Genomic DNA, 18,477 nt, shown 5'->3' on the forward strand with positions numbered 1-18,477 from the left:
ACACGCTAACTTACCCAGGCACACTAACAAAGACAAATACATATACCCAGACACATACAGATAAACAGACACACGCACACCCAAACACTAACATACCCACACACATACACTAAACATACCTAGACACATACAAGCACACAGACACACACTAACATGCCCAGACACCAACTTGCCCAGACACACACAGCTCACTTAAGATGGAGAAGCCTCAGCCTGTCCTTAATGTACTTGGCACACAGTGTGCACTGCTGCTCTACTGCCGCAAGGTCATGTGACCACACTGAACCCCACCTCCTCCTTGAAATTAGAGGAATAAAGAGGTAAATCCAGATTTACTTCTTTATGCATATGACTGGATTATGCTGCCATCTTTCTCGATGGGGCAATTGCCCTATTGTCCCACTGGATTTACATCAAAAGTGACCATATGCATTCAGATGTCATACTGGAGTGTCCCTTTTGCTATATGTTGAACTGCTGCATATACTGTTATTATTATTATTATGATTATCTTTTATTTATATAGTGCAGTTTACAGTTTACGCAGCGCTTAATACAATATATATATATATTCAAGGGGTATGACAAGATGAGAATTGACAGACTAAGACAAACCGATACACTAGTTAGAGAGGACCCTGCTCGCAAGTTTACAATCTTCTATAACTATATACCTAGGACTGGATAAGAATACTCTCCACTGTAAACACAGTATGACAGCATGGTAAGTGAGACTTAGCAGGTGTGATTTTGTGCAGTATAATTTAAGATAAGCGATGTTAGATAATGAGTTAAAGAAATAAAAGGCAATTTCTCCAGAAAGCAAAAAAAGGTCATGCAAAATCGAGATAACTATGTTGATCTTAGGTTAGACACAAAGCTTTTGAGAGCTATAATGATAAAGAGCATAAGGGTGCAATTAGCAAGAGAGAAAAGAAACACCCTGGGAAAAGATTAATTAGGATAATTTTTACACTAAGCATTATAATATAGCTGAAAAGAGAGGAGACCCCTGAACCCTATTTACATGGCCATTTATGCAAAATTTTGAGCAAACGGCTTGTCACACTTACACAGTAATATTTTTGCACTGATAATCTGATTCAACGCAAGGTAAACATTGGTCTTACATTTAATTACTATTTCAGATCTCTTGGCCAAATGCCTTACATTTTGTCCAAACAAATTAATAGAAGCTGATTAAAAACACAGTAATTCATTCCTAGAATTTTTTATTTATTACACGCTGTTTGTAAAATATTTTCTTATCTATATCACAAGTATGAGCGTTAGTGTTGAAAACATATTTCCTGCATGGAAAATAGGTGGGCAAAGGGGTGAATGCATAAGAGGGGATCCTAAAGAATGCTACCCAAGCATTTGTAAGGGGCACACCCCGTAAATCTCTAATCATATGCATTAAAGTGCATGTGATGACTGGCATGTCCATATTTTGTTTTATTCAGGGTACTATAGGTACATATTTGAAACAAAGACTAATGGAGTATATATATATGTTAAAAATTGGCATACAATGGGCAGGATGTAAAGGGTACAATATTTTAAGACCTCTGAGTTCTCTATATAACATGTTTTTTTCTCTACGGCTTAGCTGCCTGATGCTACAAATAACCCTTGTTAGTTGCAGCACCTTTTAATCTATCATTTATAAAATCTACTTCAGAATCTTGTATGAAGATAACAGTCTGCAGTTGGATTTCTTGAAACCGCTGTCTAGTGTTACAAACCTATCATGCACCCCGTGCCGAAAACCGCAAAGACTCCTTCTCTGCCGATTCAGATCTGCGCATCACAATAACATCCCTTCACGGGACCCGCTGTACTAGGAGAGTTAACACAAGCTTTAATGACTCTGGAAAACAAATGACTTTTCGTAAACAAAATAAATGAGTATGGGCTTAGCGACTACACAGATTTCCAATTTAATATTAGATTTTATTTTATTCACGGTCACCCCCTGCAGTCACCATCTTATAAAACGGTTTCATTTAACCAGCTTCCCCTTTTACAACAAATCAAAGGGTTCAAAGCTTCGGCAAACAGAGATGTGTAATCGATTGCACATCCCAACGTGCTTCGCAAATTGCATCAGTAACATATTGAACAACTGACAAAATACAATTGCATAGTGTGTTTGATATTATCTTAATGGAGCCAAGTTGCAGATTTCAATAACTCTCATATCCCTTGCGTTGAGTGGAACGACAGCACTCATGCCGAGTAGCTACTAATGTCAAATTGCATGCAGCAGGCTAGCAGTTTTCCTAGGCCATGAGGGCATGATTTACTTCTCTGATTTGGCATTAATGTGTTGGTTCCAGAGCAATGCACCCCTACAGATATACAAAGCAATACTGCACTTTACTTTTAAATTACCCATCGAGGAGTCAATAAACCCAGCATGACACGGTTCTTTTGTACCAATCAACAGATGGTAAACTGCACGGAAAGAGAAAAGAAGTAGCTATTATTGTCAAAGCCTACTATTTCAAACAGCCCAAAAAAAGATTTAACTATAGACAGGACACTTCAATCTTTACTTTTTAATAATTGATGCTTCGACAAGGTGCTGTTTTGTTGGGGGCGGAAAATTATAGTTGTTTGTTATAACTAAAAAATTGGTTAGTTTGCGCAAAAACATGGGCATTTGTGCTCGAACTACGCTATTTGTGCCCTTAGTTAAGTACACTCATTCTTTTACATGTGTATTAAAACTTGCATTATCTATGCTTCTTTAGATGATGGCATCACACCAGTGGAACCTAAATGAGAAGTGTGATGGAATGTGTTAAAGCTTTCCTGTAATATATCTGCAGTTAATAAACTAAAATAAAAAGAAATATCTCTGTGCTTTACAGGCAAGGCAGGAATATGGTGTTTTTATGGAATGCCTGCCTATGTCAAACGAAAGGGTGGATTTGCTGACCATGAGCTTAGAAGAAGCAAATCTCAGGGCATAGCTCAGAGGAAACTTGTGGAGATGTACAAGTAGAGTGAAAGAGAAGCTTCACCAAATTTGACATCTGCAAAGCAGCACAAGGGTTTTCGTGAACTGTTGACAATTGATATATGTTGACTTGAGACAGAAAAGTGGAGTGCCCTTCTGAACAACCCCAGCAATTTTCCACAGTGAGAAGAGCTGAAGTGGCCTTTAGACATTTTAGTAAAAACCTAGGGATATTCTACACTCAGCAGGGGCATGAGAGTAAGGACTCTCTCCTGTTTCATGGGTTTGCTGTGTATATGAAAATCTCCAGAGGAGTATACCTTACTTGATCTTAAGTTCTCCACATCTTCTCTCACCACTTGCAGAAATCTTTTATCAGAAAATAAACGTTTTAAATGGTCTTTTGAACACACAAATTCACAGGTTGGCAGCACATCCAGGAGCAAAAGGACATTTGCTAGTACATTACAATTCAGGAACCAAATTGTTAGAGGGATCTAGATCTATGTTTGTTCTATTCTTGTTCGTACTCTTTGTGTACCACTGTCATGGATTGGTCTAAATTATTAATTCTCTCTAAAATTCCAGTCCTGACAACTTTGTCATATTTCTTCTTTTTTTGTTTTTACAGGTAAAAGTGACCCATTTTGTGTAGTTGAGCTGAACAATGACAGACTGATGACTCACACAGTATACAAGAACCTTAATCCTGAGTGGAACAAAGTATTTACATTGTAAGTCTCTGATGGATAGAAGATGATAATAAAGTATTTATTAAAATGAAAAACCCAACTCATTTCTACAGCAACATCAGGTTTAACTGTTTTGTTAAAGGAACACTCAAGGGAGCCCCCTAAATGAATGTGTTTGAAACTACTTTTAATTAAGTAAAAAAAAAACTAGTACTGCTGTTTCAGTTTGTCAGTATACTGAATACATCCTAAACAGTCCTGATTTTCACAAGACAGTCCTGATTTTCAGGCATTATTCCAGGTAGCTGCACTACCTTTACGGGCAGTGAGCAGCATGGGTTTGGTTGGGGAGATCCTCCAATCTCTCCTGACCATCCCAGGTAGCTGTGAAATCGTTGGAGGTCTATGCTGTTCCAGCACCCACTCCAGAATCTGGCCATGACCACCCACCCCAACACGGATGTCCAAATTTCGTCACCTGAAATGTTGGAAGGTATGTTGATCTTTTGGATCAAGAATAGGAAGGTTAGGTAGAAGGGTTGAACTTAATGGACTTAGGTCTTTTGTCATCCTTATGAACTATGTAACTGTTAGCAAAAAAAATCTATAAGCAATTACAAATTATATATATTTAAAAGATTCTGTACCAACTTGTTACTGTTTTAAAGAGGCAAAATCTGAGAACAAGATATGCTGTAATACTAGTGGGTATAAGGCTTAGAGATAACATCAGCCAGTATTACATGACCAAAAGAGTGGTTAATACATGGAATCTCTCTCTATCAGAAGTGGTAGAGGTGGGTCTGATATTCTAAAACAAAATGTTGGTCTGTTCAGTGTTCTGTGTGCTTAGGTTCCAGCTTGCTCACTTCAGTCCTTAGTAGAGATGTCTAAAAAGTGGAAATTCTTTCTTGTTGGAGTTACCACTTAACCCTTGCTTCCTGCTTGTTTCTGTGGTAACTCCTGCAAGAACAGAAAGTGCAGATGGACACCAGTAACTGGCCTGGAAAATTCCAAATGTACCTAAGCACGTTAAGACTGGCTTTGACACTGTTATTTCAAATAGAACCTTCATCTGGCTGTCACTGAAAGAAGCCTAGTTTTAAACCTAGTGAACCCTTCTGAAAAGTCAGCACTTTGTGGAAGTTAAGGTCAGTTCATATGGATTGCTAGGGCACCTTTAGTCCTTATCATAGCATCAATTCGTTTAGGTATACTTGCAAAAAGTCAGTGATTTGTAGGCATATAGGAATATGACGGCGAGTCTAGTAATCCTCCAATTGGTGGAAAGGACGTCACTGAAAGTGCTACCATATTGACCTGAGTTCAAGTTAAAAGATTAAAGATAGCTGATTGAAGATAGAAGAGAGAAAAGAAGGGAGAAGATAAAAGACAGAAGATAAAGAGGTGGAAGCAGTCAGGAGAGAAGGTAGGGAAACATTTAGAGAGCATGAGAGAGAGTGAACGAGAATGAGAGTGAGTGAATGTGGGCCCACGTATTTCGGACAAGTAGTTTTACTGCTATAGAAAAAAAAAATCAGGTAATGTTGAGGACAGTAGATGCAGTGGTCGGCCAAGGTGACTTAGGACAGAAGATGAAAGACACATCATGCTTACGTCCCATCATGGTCGGAAGATGTCCAGCAGTGCTATCAGCCAAGCATTGACAAAAAATAGTGGGAACTGGTACCCCCATCTATTGTCTGGAGAATTCTGATGATAAATGGTCTTCATGGAAGACTTGCAGCAAAAAGCCATAACTCCAACGTGGAAACAAGGCCAAACATCTCAACTATTCATGAAAACACAGAAACTGGGGTGCAGAAAAATTTAAGAAAGTGCTCTGGGCTGATGAGTCAAAATTTTAAATATTTGGCTGTAGCAGAAGGCAGTTTGTTTACTGAAGGGCTGGAGAGAGATGCAAGAATGAGTGTTTGCAGGCAACAGTGAAGCATGATGCAGGTTCCTTGTGTTTCTGGAAATGGACTTGGGGATTTGGTCGATCCCAAACATACAACCAAAGTAACTAAGAACTATCTTGACTGTAAAGAAGAACAGTGCTGGAAGAAGAAGAAAGAAGAGTGTTGGAACTGATGGTATGGGCCCCACAAAGCCCTGATCTCAGCGTCATTAAGTCTGTCTGTGATTATATGAAGCAACATCCATAGACGAACTGGATCAACCTACCTGCCGAGTTCCTTAAAAACTGTGTGCAGGTGTATGTAGAAGAATTTATGCTGTTTTGAAGGCAAAGGGTAGTCACACCAAATACCGATTTACTTTAGATTCATCTTCTGTTTACACACTTTGCATTTTGTTAAATGATAAACATAAACTTTTAACATGTCTATTTTTGAAAGCATTCTTCCTTTACAACATTAACTCAAGTACTCTGTCTACTTTAATATCCATTCTTCAAAACAAAAAACAAAAAAATAAATAAAATAAAAGTCTTACTAGCAACAAACTGAATTGATGTATATTAGATGTCAGCTTCATGTTAGCTTCATAGGAATCGCAACAAAGTAGCAGATACTAAAGTTTTGGTTGTGAGAGAGTTAAAGCCTTACATACAGATATTATTTTAATGGTTGTATATCAGACTAAAAGGGATAATATAACCATGATCTATTAGAGAACACTAAAGCTGCTACATGCTATTGAAAAGACAGACACTTAGTGGATACTAAGCTCCAATCTATGTTCCAACCTAAATAGTGAAATTAAGTACATTCTCACTTTCAAAAGCCACCTGCGGGTTTAGCTATCTGCCGCTTCTTAAAATGTGTCATTTCTGAAGGGAAAAAAAATCTCCAAAACAATAGATCTAAACTCAGCTTTTTCTTCCCCTCTGAAGAAGCCCTAATAATGAACTTGAAACAAACAAAGAGAAAATCCGTCGCCACTGTTACTTCAGCTGAACTGTGTCACCTACGGCACTGCTTTCAAAAGCATCTTGTCTGGGCATTGAATAGGGGAAATCCTTTAGAAAATAAGACCTATTGTCATCTTTTATGTGCACCCAGGATATAGTCACAAATGAGGTCTGCAGAAACGTATCACTCCAGTGCTTCATCTTGCTAGTACCACATTAAAACACAAGCTTTTACAAGGTAGAAAACATTTTATAAAACAAAATTAGCGAAAAACAAACAGACATTTGTTTAGTCACCGCAGCAATTATACGAATAATCAGTTCCCCTTCCTATTCTCCTACTTAACGGTCTGAAATAATTTACATATTTTTGTAGAGAAAAAGAAAATAAAAAAAAGAGTAATTTAAAAAATTATCTAATAAAAACTGATTTTTTTTCTGCTTTTCTCTAATAGAGACTTTTACTAAAATTGTGTCCTGTTTGCCTTTAACAATTTTATGTAAGAGCCGTAAAGAACCAAACACACTTTTTCACAGCACAGGGAAATTTATTTCAGTGATACTAATTGTATAAAAAGGTCTATTGGTGCCTTTGACTTAAGCGTCAAAGAGTAAGATGTCAATTTCTTTGGACGATGGTTGAAGAGTTAAAGAGCTCCAAACACAAGACGCAACAACTGAGATGTCAGTTCACAGATACTTATTCATGAACATGGATAGGGCAATTCAATCAGTGATGTATTTACCTTTGGTACTGCCCCAGGCCAGACCCAGGGCAGCCCCCTAGCCGCCATCTCCAGACTCGCAGCTTCTTAAAGGTGTAGAGCACCTTTTAATACAGTCTATGGAGGCTGTGCCCGCTCAGATATCTCACCTTCAACCATCTAATTAAGCAGCAGCACACCTGGGGGCCAGATCACCCAAGGGGCGTCCTGCCCCTAGTTTTGCAGCAGGTTGATTGCCGCCCAAGCTTAGACCTAGTTGGCCTAGGCCAGGCTACGTCACTGATAAGTCAATGGTCAAAATTAACCAAACACGAACATTTTCATTTTAGTTAATAATTTAGTACTTTTTTGTTTGTGGGGAGGACCCCAAAGAGGTTAAACCTTATCATTACTCATACCTTCAACATTTCAGCCGCTCAAACTCGGGACATCTTTGTTGGGGTGGAGCAGAGCTGGAGACAGGGATCAGTGGGTCTGAAGGCAAGGAGGATTGACTGATTTCCTACCTTACCTGATGAGGAACCTCAGCACTCAGCTTCAGAGTCTTGTGGCCATGCGGCAACAGCATGGACTTCCGTTGACTTTACAGCTGCCTTGGCTGGTCATGGGAAATCAGATGATCTTCCCATCTGGCCCATGATCCCCACTGCCCACAAAAGCAGAACACTGCCTGAATATTGGAACTGTGCTTGAGAAAACAGGACGGTTGGGAGATATGTCACTACTCACCATAAAAAAGTTTACCAAGCAGATAAGTAATAATGAGTGGGTGTTCTGAACAAGCTTATTCCTGAGGATAGAGGACAAAAAGAGCAGATATGAAGCTCAGACAGATGTGACAAATCACCCAAAAGCTGGGCTGTACTGTCACCTGTTAAGATATATGAACTTTCATTCCAGATGCAAAGTGATTTGAAGTGACCTATATTCGTTTAGTTATTTGATTTTAAGAGGATGTTTAGTAATAGTCCTTAATGACACTGAAGCAATGTCACTCCAGTTTTTTTTTGCTCGGAATGCCAGTAACAATTGTCACTTTAGGAAAAACAGCATCTTTGAATGTTACTTGCTTTGATTGATACAGGTGAAGTATAATGCAGAATTTAGCAATAATGTTTTATTAACTGAATTCCACGCACTTTATTTTTTCCTAACATATCCACTTAGCTTTCAAAGGCTGTGTAAACAGAGCTACATTTCTCTGCTGGTTTATGTATGCTAGTGTAGTGTGTAAAGGGTATGATTTGAAGCACTTAAAGTGGCAGTAAAGTCTCAAGCCTTTTGTTAGGAAATAGAGGGCTTACTCATCAGATGTGTGAAAGCGATCCTTGTGCCTGCCAGCCGAGACAGAGGAACTACACTTTTAAATGTCTATTAAAACAGTTGACTTTACTTAATGATTCTAGTGGACAGGTTTTAATTCATGCTGTATGTGCTTTGGAAAAGAATAAACCTCACAGGCAGTCTGTAAAGATTTATAAAATTTTACTTACATAAACCTACATTTTCTACTTGCCAGGGAACCTTAGTATTAAGTTAAACCACAAATCAGTGCTTACAACTTACAGTTGACATTTGACGGTATGCAAAAGATATACCATTGGGAACTATCCAAAAGACTCAAAGCATTATTCACAGTATCTGTTTGCAGGTTTGGTATGCAGCCTACGTTGAGTGAAAGTATTACATCATTTAGGGAACATAAACAAATACATAGACATAGATTCAAGCAGTAAATGTTGCAGGAGAATGATACATCATACACTATACAACTTTTTGATGCATTGCGAAAATGTTTTCCACCCAGTGCTGAGCTGCACAGCTGAACATCTATGTAACCATTAAATCCACCAGTTGGGACACATATGCCTCCCCGCTCACTCCTCATTCTGTTCCCTGTAGGATGGGGAATTTATATTAAATGAATAATACACTATCATGGAGGCATAGAGCCCACCTCTGGCCCCCTGTCCCTATTGCGATTGGGGCTCGACTGGCTTACCAGGATGGCTACTGGTTGCAGAGGAGTGTGTTTCTACCTACCCCGGCGATCTGCCCCTCACACAGAAGGGCATCACCGGGGCCACCCGATCTGCCCGGTGACGTCTCGCGCAATGACGCGATGATGTCACCGCGCAACTTTATTAACAACTGACAATTGTCAGTTAAAGAGGTATGGGGGCATGCTGCTTAGATGCCTGTATCTCAGGCATCTAAGCAGCTACATACCCCCAACATATAAAAAAGAATAAAAAATATTAAGTTAAAAAAAATAAAAATGTAAAAAAAATTATTTGGGGGTCTCTAAAGGCAGATAAAAAAAAAGATCAAAATTGCCTAGAGACCCCCAAATTAAATTATTTAAACATAAACTACTTAAAAAAAGTTTAAGTATTCTAGCTAAATGATACCACAGCGATCATATAGCTATAAAAAGTCACATTCCCTTTTTAAAAATGGCCGATACTAATTTTTAATCCTATGATCCCTTTGATCATGGGGTTAAATTTAGCCAACGGTAGAGGGAGGCAATTTTTGAAATCCTGATGAACTGCAAATATTATTAAAATCAGCCATCCCTGGAGCGCCTTGCATTTTTACTGCAAAACTTATTTTTTTTTTCTCCCTTTACCATCATTTCTTTGGGATTGTAAGGGAAAAGAATGGTGTGTGCTACTGTGAGTAAATGTATGGAAAGAATGGCATGCGCTTCTGTGAGTGAATGGAGATATGAAAGGCGTGTGAATGATCAGTAATTAGGGTTGAAGCCTTGACGTGGCATTACTGCTCACGTGGGAAGTTAAATTATGGCACAAAAAGTACACATTTGCAAAAATGACATCCCTTGGCGCATCAAATGAGGGGCTGCATGTGTTTCTAGTACAAACCTGGAGTGCGCAAGACACAAATGAACATGTCGTTATGGTTAGAAAAAACATATTTTCAAGCCAAAGCGACATATTCCATCATTATTTGTGCACTCAACTTTTGTCCTAGAAATACATGTAGCCCCTCATTTGACGCTCCAAGGGGTGTAGTTTCTTAAAATGGATGATTTGTCTGAATGAGGGAGAGCATGAGTTAATGTGATTGTGTGTATCATAGATGTATAATTGTGGAAGAGCAAAGATGGCACTAGCAGGATGTTTGAGCCTTGGGGAACAAGATGGCACAGGCAGGGTGTATATGGGACAAAGATGGCAAATCTTATGTGTGTTATCTGGGTGCTGGCCAGGTTCTATGTGGGCAGCGTGGTTGGGGTGTGCAACCTGTGATCTATCCCTGTAATTTAGGGGGTTTTAAATATACCTTTAATGCCGTGTTTTTATGTGAATTCCAATTGATCTGTACCTGCAAAGCTTGGTTTGTGTGTTCTTCTGTAGATCCATATCTGCTATGCTATGTTTCCATACATTATTTATGTATACCTGCAAATACAGGGTTTGTCTTGTCTTGTTCAGTTGATTAATACCTGCAATGCTGTTTCCATGTATTGATTTGATCTATACCTGCAATGCTACATTTCATATATTATTGTATACCTGCAAATACAGGATTTGTATGTCTGATTCTGTTTATTTGATATATACCTTCAGTGCTGAGATCACAAGTGAATTTCAATTGATCTATACATGCAAAGCTGGGTTTGTGTGTTAATGTGTTGATCTATACCTGCTATCGGCAGCAGGGTCTAATATTTATATATATATTTATATATATATATCGGCAGCAGGGACTAATATTAGGCCGTGAAATCATTTAGTGGAAAAGTTAAGGTATTGTGTTGTTTAAAGGATTTCAAGGATTAGTCGTACTAAGCTTCAGGCTTCCCATGTTGAATGATCAAGTATTGTATTGTCCAATAACAAAAGTATCATTCCATAGCACATTACTTTTGGCAATATATATATATATATATATATATATATATATATATATATATATGTGTGTGTGTGTGTTTTTTCAGTGGTATGACTTAATGGTGGAAATTATTAATGCCCCCCCAGTTTGACTGTGGTATCTTGTGTGCCCCCCCTATATATTGTTTCTAGAGTCGCCACTGAATATGTGTGACTGATGCAGTGCAAAATTGGGGCTGATGGACTTCTAGGGTCTTCCCAGTGGCTCCATTAGGAAGTCATGTGGGGACAAATTTAGGCAAAAAAAGACTATTCCTCATCTGCAAAACTTTTTTCCCATAATAATGTCCTTAAATGAGTTTTGGCCATAAAGTATTTCATTTAGTATGTAATATATAATATTAAGTCTATACATTAAGTAGTATTTGTGTTATATTTCCTAAAGCAAGGTTTGAGATATATTTGCTGGTCCTGCGTGTGACTGAGCATGCTGGCAGTTGTAGTTAAACAAGAGCCTTGAGTTCGCCAATGTTGTGTAACATGCATGCTTAATTCACATTCTTTCTACTTGCGTATAATGTCCATATGGTCTTATCTAAATGGTCTATGTACATGAGAATGTACCGTATACTTGCATTGCTAAATACTTTTCTTTCTCTCTTCTACCTCATAATGAAGTAACATCAAAGACATCCATTCGGTCCTGGAAGTGACCGTATACGATGAAGACAGGGATCGGAGCGCAGACTTTCTGGGCAGAGTTGCGATACCTTTGCTGAGTGTAAGTTTCATTTCTTGCCGTGCATCTCAATGCGTTTCTTTTAAGCTGAGGGTGAAGCTATATCTCAATTCCAAGCCTGTCAAGTTTCAGCTGAAATATGCAATAATAAAACCCACACTCAAAAGTAAATAAATATTTTTTTTTATTTTTTTTTTAGCACCCGCAGTCCATGGCCATGTTGATTCCCGCGATAGTTAATTTTTCCTGACAGGCTTAGTGCTAGTAATGAACAGGTACTTGTCAGAATTGCCACTGCTGTTTTGGGCTCCCTGTCAGTTTCAGCAGCTGGGGGTCAAAGGTTACCGGGGGGGAGTGTATTCATTGGAGACCATTAGACAGACGGCTGTCATGTCTTTCTTCCCACAGATTCAAAATGGTGAACAGAAAGCCTACGTCTTGAAAAACAAGCAGCTGACAGGGCCAACAAAGGGGGTCATCTATCTTGAAATAGATGTGATGTTTAATGCTGTAAGTCTTAACTTTGGCTTTTTTTTTCTTACAGCTAAAGAGCTCGATTTCTTCAATGCTTTTTGTTTGTGATCTATAAAGTACGTCTGTCATTCCTGATTTTATTTAAAACTCGCTGTAAAGTGGAGAATAGAATTCTGCCACAGCATGGCGCACCCTTCCTGCACATTACTATGCAGCTGTTGTTGAAGCTGATGGCACACATCTTATTAAGTATTCAAGCTTGGATTCTGCTGAATTACACATTAATGTCCCTTACCCTCTTTGCTTTTGTGAATCTCCAATCAGGGATCCCAATCAGTCAGAAAAATACCAGAAAGATGCGAAAATCGTTAATGATTTGCACAATAAAAAGTATGGATCTTTCTATGTGCAGGTGAGAGCCAGCTTGGGGACACTTGTACCAAAAGAGCAAAAGTATATCGAGGAAGATCCCAGACTTTCGAAACAGGTAAAACACTCAATTTTTATGTCATTAGTATGCGGAATGTAGAAATATTATATAGCCAGTTCATGGCCGAAGAAGGGCTAATTTATGATATTGAACCAGTGACACAAATATTACTGGACATCCTTAAAAAGACCAGAGTTATAGTAGACTTTATAGGTAATGATAATTAATCGTGCACATAAAGTCTCCTAGTCTTACTGATATTGGTTATGCGCTTATACATTATTGCGCAAAAGTTTTAGTTAAAAAAAGGCTGTAAAGTAAGGCATGTTACTAGTCTCTTTTTAACAATGAACAAAATGCAAAGTGATTGAACAGAAGAAATATCTAAATCAAATCACTATTTGGTGTGACCACCATTCTTTTAGTTACACTTGCATAGAGGTTTTTTCGGCAGGCAGCTTGTTCCAAACATCCTGTAGAACTAACCACAGTTCTGTGGATTTAAGCAGGCTGAGTGGCTTCCATCTCTTCATCTAATACCAGACAGACTCGATGATGTTGAAATCTTGGCTCTGTGGAGGCCATACCATCACTTCCAGGACTTTTTGCTCTTCTTTATGCGGAAGAGAGTTATTAATGACTTTGGCTGTATGTTTGATATCATGTCATGCTGTCGAATAAATTGGGGCTAATCAGATGCTTCTCTGATGGTTTTGCAAGATGGAAAAGTATCTACTTGTACTCTCAGCATTGAGGAGACCATTAATTCACTGTTGCCTGCAAACACTTATTCTTGTACTGCTCTTCAGCCCTTCGGTGAACGAACTGCCTTCTGCTACAGCTAAATATTTCCAATTTTTACTCATCAGTCCAGAGCACCTGCTGCCATTTTTCTGCACCCCATTTCCTGTTTTTGGGAATAGCGTTGTTACCGTTTCATAGGTATGGCTTTTTGACTGAAAGTCTTCCATGAAGACCACATCTGACCCTACTTCTCAGGATAGTATATGGGTGTTCCAGGGTCCCACTGTTTTCTGCCAATGCTGACCTGATGGTTGGACATCTTCCGATTGCGATCGGAAGTAAGCATGATGTGTCTTTCATCTGCTGCACTAAGTTTCCTCAGCTGACCACTGCGTCTCTAGTCCTCAACATTGCCTTTTTTGTGCTTTTTCAAAAGAACTTGGACATAACTTCTGGAAACCTCTGTCTGCCTTGAAATGTCTGCATTGTCTGCATTGTTTTACATGTGCCTAATAGTATTATATATCTTATATGTGAATAGTAGGTCCGAGTTTTTGTCTATTTGCAGAAAACAAACATAACAATAAGACCATATAGAACTATCCTCGGGGGGGAAATGTCTTCTGGACATCATCATGACATAGCACCTCAATCATAATTTAAATTATTCTTATCTCACCCTGTGTAAATAACAGAGTTATATAGAAACATCTGATGCTTGGGGGGTTGGAGATTGTCATAAGGACAAATATTCTCCTGGGAAGTACTTCATTGGAATAACCAAGATGATGTGACAATGCAAAGCCTGCTGTGTGAACGATGCTGCACATACTGGGTTAGTGGCCAGAGGTCATTCAAATATTTAACATTTTCAATGGCAATGGGATGTGCATCATACTCCACATTTGAAGTGTAGAGCTAGGACTGAAATGTATTTTTAACTCAAATTCACTTTATTACAGATATTACAGATAAACTAATTTAAAGATGAAATAAAAATGTTCAATTTACACTGGTCACGCCAATTTTTATTATCTTAAAATCTATACTATAACCCGCAACTCACCTGAAATTGTATTCCTAGTCTAGCTTGCATTTGTAAAATTACACTTGTGTTTGGAGATTTAACCCCTTTGCACAGGGGTTTAAAACACAAATGTGGTTCATTACACTCATATATTTTGGTATTGGTAAGGTTGCAAAGGTTGACTATCATATGCTCCTCCATAATATGGCTTTGAAGTTGGTGGATATATGTTGAAACATTCTCCATATTTTAACCCTTTAATAGTCACTTGTTTACAGGGCCAAAGAGAGCCAGCCCTGTCTAGTCTTGGATGGTATTAAGTAAGAGTAGAACTTGAAGGAAACAGTTTAAAATCATGCCACTTTGAGAATATGCCTATTCACTAAGGGTCAAGGTAATGCATTGATGATGTCCTTTGGGATTACCTTTGGGTCCACGGCAGCTGTCACTCAGCATCCACCAGCGGTGCACTAAGGTAGAGGTATATTCAGTTTCACAGAATGTGAGGAATCTAGAGAAGAGCTCTCTACCTGTGGGTAAGCAAATGCACTGCCATCAGTGGCAACAAATACAACCAAGCTGGGGCACTAGTGAAGCATTTCCCAATGTCCCATTATAACTAAAGAGGACTTTGGTAATGATGGTATGCATCCATGCCTTTGCTTTCTGGTATTAGAGGCATAGAAATCACTGGTCCCTTGTGCAAGTATGAGGTTTAGGGGCTGGACTGGCCTACCGGGACAAAGAGAGATCTCTTGGTTGGCCGCCTTCCCTGGGTCTGGACCTGAGGCCGTCTAATTATAAGTTTGGCTGTGGCTGTTAGTGAAGCAGCAGGATCAAAAAAGATTGACACATATAATTACTACCACTATGCATATGCCAATCAGCGTTGCACCAGATATAACGTCATATCTGGCACAGATTACATTGGGCCATTACAAAAATTTTCACAAACGACTGCCAATGTGTGAAATATTGCTGGCACATATATGCTGTTTGGTTGCAAAGTTGGCACAGGCAGACTGTTTGGTTGCAAAGATAGCACTGACAACCTGTTTGGGGTATAGGCAAGCTGTTTGGGACAAAGATTGCACACATAGCTCCTCCAACACTATACAATTATACATACATACACATAGGCACTCTAACACCATCCACTTACACATATAAACTAGACTTGTGCATTCGTCTTCGGGCGAACATGAAAACGAGCACGAAGAGGCCGTTTTTTTGTTCGTTCCGAAGGAACGTAGAACAGAATACAGTGCCGGCAAACCGTAGGCGAAGACGAAGACTCACAATCACGAAGATTCGAAGATTCTTCGTGATCGTCTTCGTTTTTGCCGCGCAACCGCCAAAATTTCAAACAGGAGTGAGCTGATCCTCGTCTGTCCAATCAGCTCACTCTTGTGACGTAACGCTAAGGGTCTCGTCCAATGCCTGTGCTGCTGTTTTTTGAATTCTGAAGGCGCCTTTATAAGACCAGAGCTTGCCTGAGAGATCCATTCATTTTTCGCTGTGACTGCTTTGGCAACACTGCTGTGCTGCATCCGAGCGTTACAGAGAGAGATTGTTCTGTTCTGTGTGAGACTGGTAAGCCTTAGCCTGCCATTTCTCACTGTGTACTTCATCCTCACTTCAGTGCTACTTAATTAATATATTTAATAATAATAATTTGATTAATTTAATTTTTTTAAAATTAATTTGTCATCAACTTTAGTGTAAGTGCTGTTGAGTTGACAGTGCACCCAGTGCCTCAGTGGCACTGGGGTGCCCTTGCCCTGGGCTGGCACTAGTGCCTATTGCCTGTCCTGCTTAAATAAATTAAATAGAATTTATAAATTACAATTTAATAGAATCTATAATTTAATAGTTCATTATAATATTATATATATATATATATTTGTCAGTCATATATATATATACTATAGTATACTAGTGTAGAGTGTACTGTAGACATTCATCTACTAGTGTCTAATTTAAAATCAGTAATATTAATTAATATAATTAATAATTGAATTCATTATAAAATTATATATATATTTGTCAGTTATAGTTAGTAATAGTATACTAGTGTAGAGTGTACTGTAGACATTCAGAACATCTACTAGTGTCTAATCTAAAATCAGTAATATCAATAATTCTCTAATTCTTTCTTATCTTAATAGTTAATTAAATTAGCTATAAATAAAAGTAATAATATTAATTAATTACTACTAGCGTATAGTTCAGCTAATCTTATTAGTACTGGTGCTGCAGCTCTATAGTTTGTGCTTTGTTTTAGCAACAGTAAGAGACCAAGTCAATTTTTCTTAATTAATCTTTCATTTTATTTCATTTGTTTTGCTCACCTCAGTCCATCAGTGAAGTGAACTTGTTGGGCTAGTGAGTGCAGCCGCATAAGTGCTGTGTTTTTTTTTGATCAGCAAGCAGTGACGTTAACTGTTTTGCAAAGATTTTCTCATTTATTTTACATTTTATTTCAATTTTATTAAAAGTACCCTTAGTGTTTTGCTCACCTCAGTCCATCAGTGAAGTGAACTTGTTGGGCTAGTGAGTGCAGCAAGCAGTGAAGATAACTGTTTTGCTGTGACATTTTATTTTATTTCTAATTCTTTTCAAGAAAAATTGACTGTGACGAGCTGTACTAAGCAAAGCTTCAAGCTACTAGCTGTAGTACTAAAATAATTCTAATCTTCTTTAATCTTAATCTATAATATATTATAAATAATAATATTCTAATTCATAATCTATAATATAAGTAATTCTAATTCTAAATTCTAATTCATAATCTATATTCTTCTATCTATAATACATAATATATAAGTAAATTAGTTCTAATCTATTAATATTATATAACTTAATATTAATTAATAAATCATATACTGAATCTGATTTAACCTCACTTTAGCTTAGTGGGTTTGAGAGCGTCTGCCTAGAGGTAGACTTATAGTAAGGAAATATAGCTTTAGGCTAGCATAGTGGTAGGCTAAGCTCTTAGGCCCGTGTAAATTCAAATTAAAAATAAAATACTGCTAGTTATTAAATAGTTAATCTTGAGTTAATAATTTCAATAACTTTAGGATTTTGGCAGATTGCACACAGCACAGTGCAGTAGTGCATAGTTTTACTTTTTAAGCAGTAGCACTGAAGAGAACTTCCTCTAATTTTTTTGTCTTTAATTCGTTTTTCCTTTTTTTTATTTTTATTTTTTTATTTTTTTTTTTATAGTTTTTTAAACACTACACTACACTACACTACACTACACTACACACACAACACAAAATTTGAAATGGATCCTCCTTTTGGGACTAAGGAGGGACAAGCTCCATCTACCACCACCACCACCACCACCAGCACCACCACCAGCACCACCACCAGCTCTAAGATGCAGCCTTTGCGTCAGTCTAGTCGGCCAAGTAGGCCAAGCTCTCGCTTATCATTTGGGGAAGCATTGCTTGAAGGATCATCAAGTAAAGGAAAGGCACCAAAAGCAGGCAGTAGTAGTGCGGCTAGGCCCACAAGCTCTATGGTTTTTTACGGAAAGCCTAAAGCACCAGAAGCACGTTCAAAGTTAAAGGGTAGCACAAGTAGTACCAGCCCAGTGACTAAAAAGAAGTGCCTTTTGCCCCAAGCAGCATCTTCCCCATCCACCAGCAGCATGCAAGGTACCAAGCAGAGCCAAATTAGCAGCAAGACTCAGAGGGGTCCCAAACCAAAGCGATCTCATTCCTTTGTAGGGAAAACCACCACCACCACCACCCCCGCCTCTACCACCACTAGTGCTGCGCCTACTGTTCCCACTGGTACCGCCACGCCATGTCCTCCTAGTACCTCTAGCAAGCCACCAAGTCCTTACAAAATTTTTGTAAAGACAGTTAGAGAGAGGGCTACACATAGTGGAACTCCACCTAGCGAGGTAGCAGAGGAGCCTGAGACTGAG

The 18,477-nt window shown here is 38.4% G+C and overlaps 1 protein-coding gene across 1 annotated transcript in view; it reads left to right on the forward strand.

Moving 5' to 3' along the window:
• Nucleotides 1–18,477, forward strand: part of LOC149303034 (multiple C2 and transmembrane domain-containing protein 1-like) — a 196,687-nt gene that overhangs the window by 68,909 nt on the left and 109,301 nt on the right. Inside the window, exons 10-13 of the mRNA XM_089481753.1 lie at nucleotides 3,600–3,702; nucleotides 11,799–11,901; nucleotides 12,268–12,369; nucleotides 12,746–12,820. Of these exons, the coding sequence (XP_089337879.1) occupies nucleotides 3,600–3,702; nucleotides 11,799–11,901; nucleotides 12,268–12,369; nucleotides 12,746–12,820 (383 nt within the window). The remainder of the gene's footprint in view (nucleotides 1–3,599; nucleotides 3,703–11,798; nucleotides 11,902–12,267; nucleotides 12,370–12,745; nucleotides 12,821–18,477) is intronic.

The sequence above is a fragment of the Sceloporus occidentalis genome, unplaced genomic scaffold (assembly GCF_023333645.1).
Source record: "Sceloporus occidentalis isolate IW3139 unplaced genomic scaffold, rSceOcc1.0.p SCAF_16, whole genome shotgun sequence".
Lineage (NCBI taxonomy): Eukaryota > Metazoa > Chordata > Lepidosauria > Squamata > Phrynosomatidae > Sceloporus > Sceloporus occidentalis.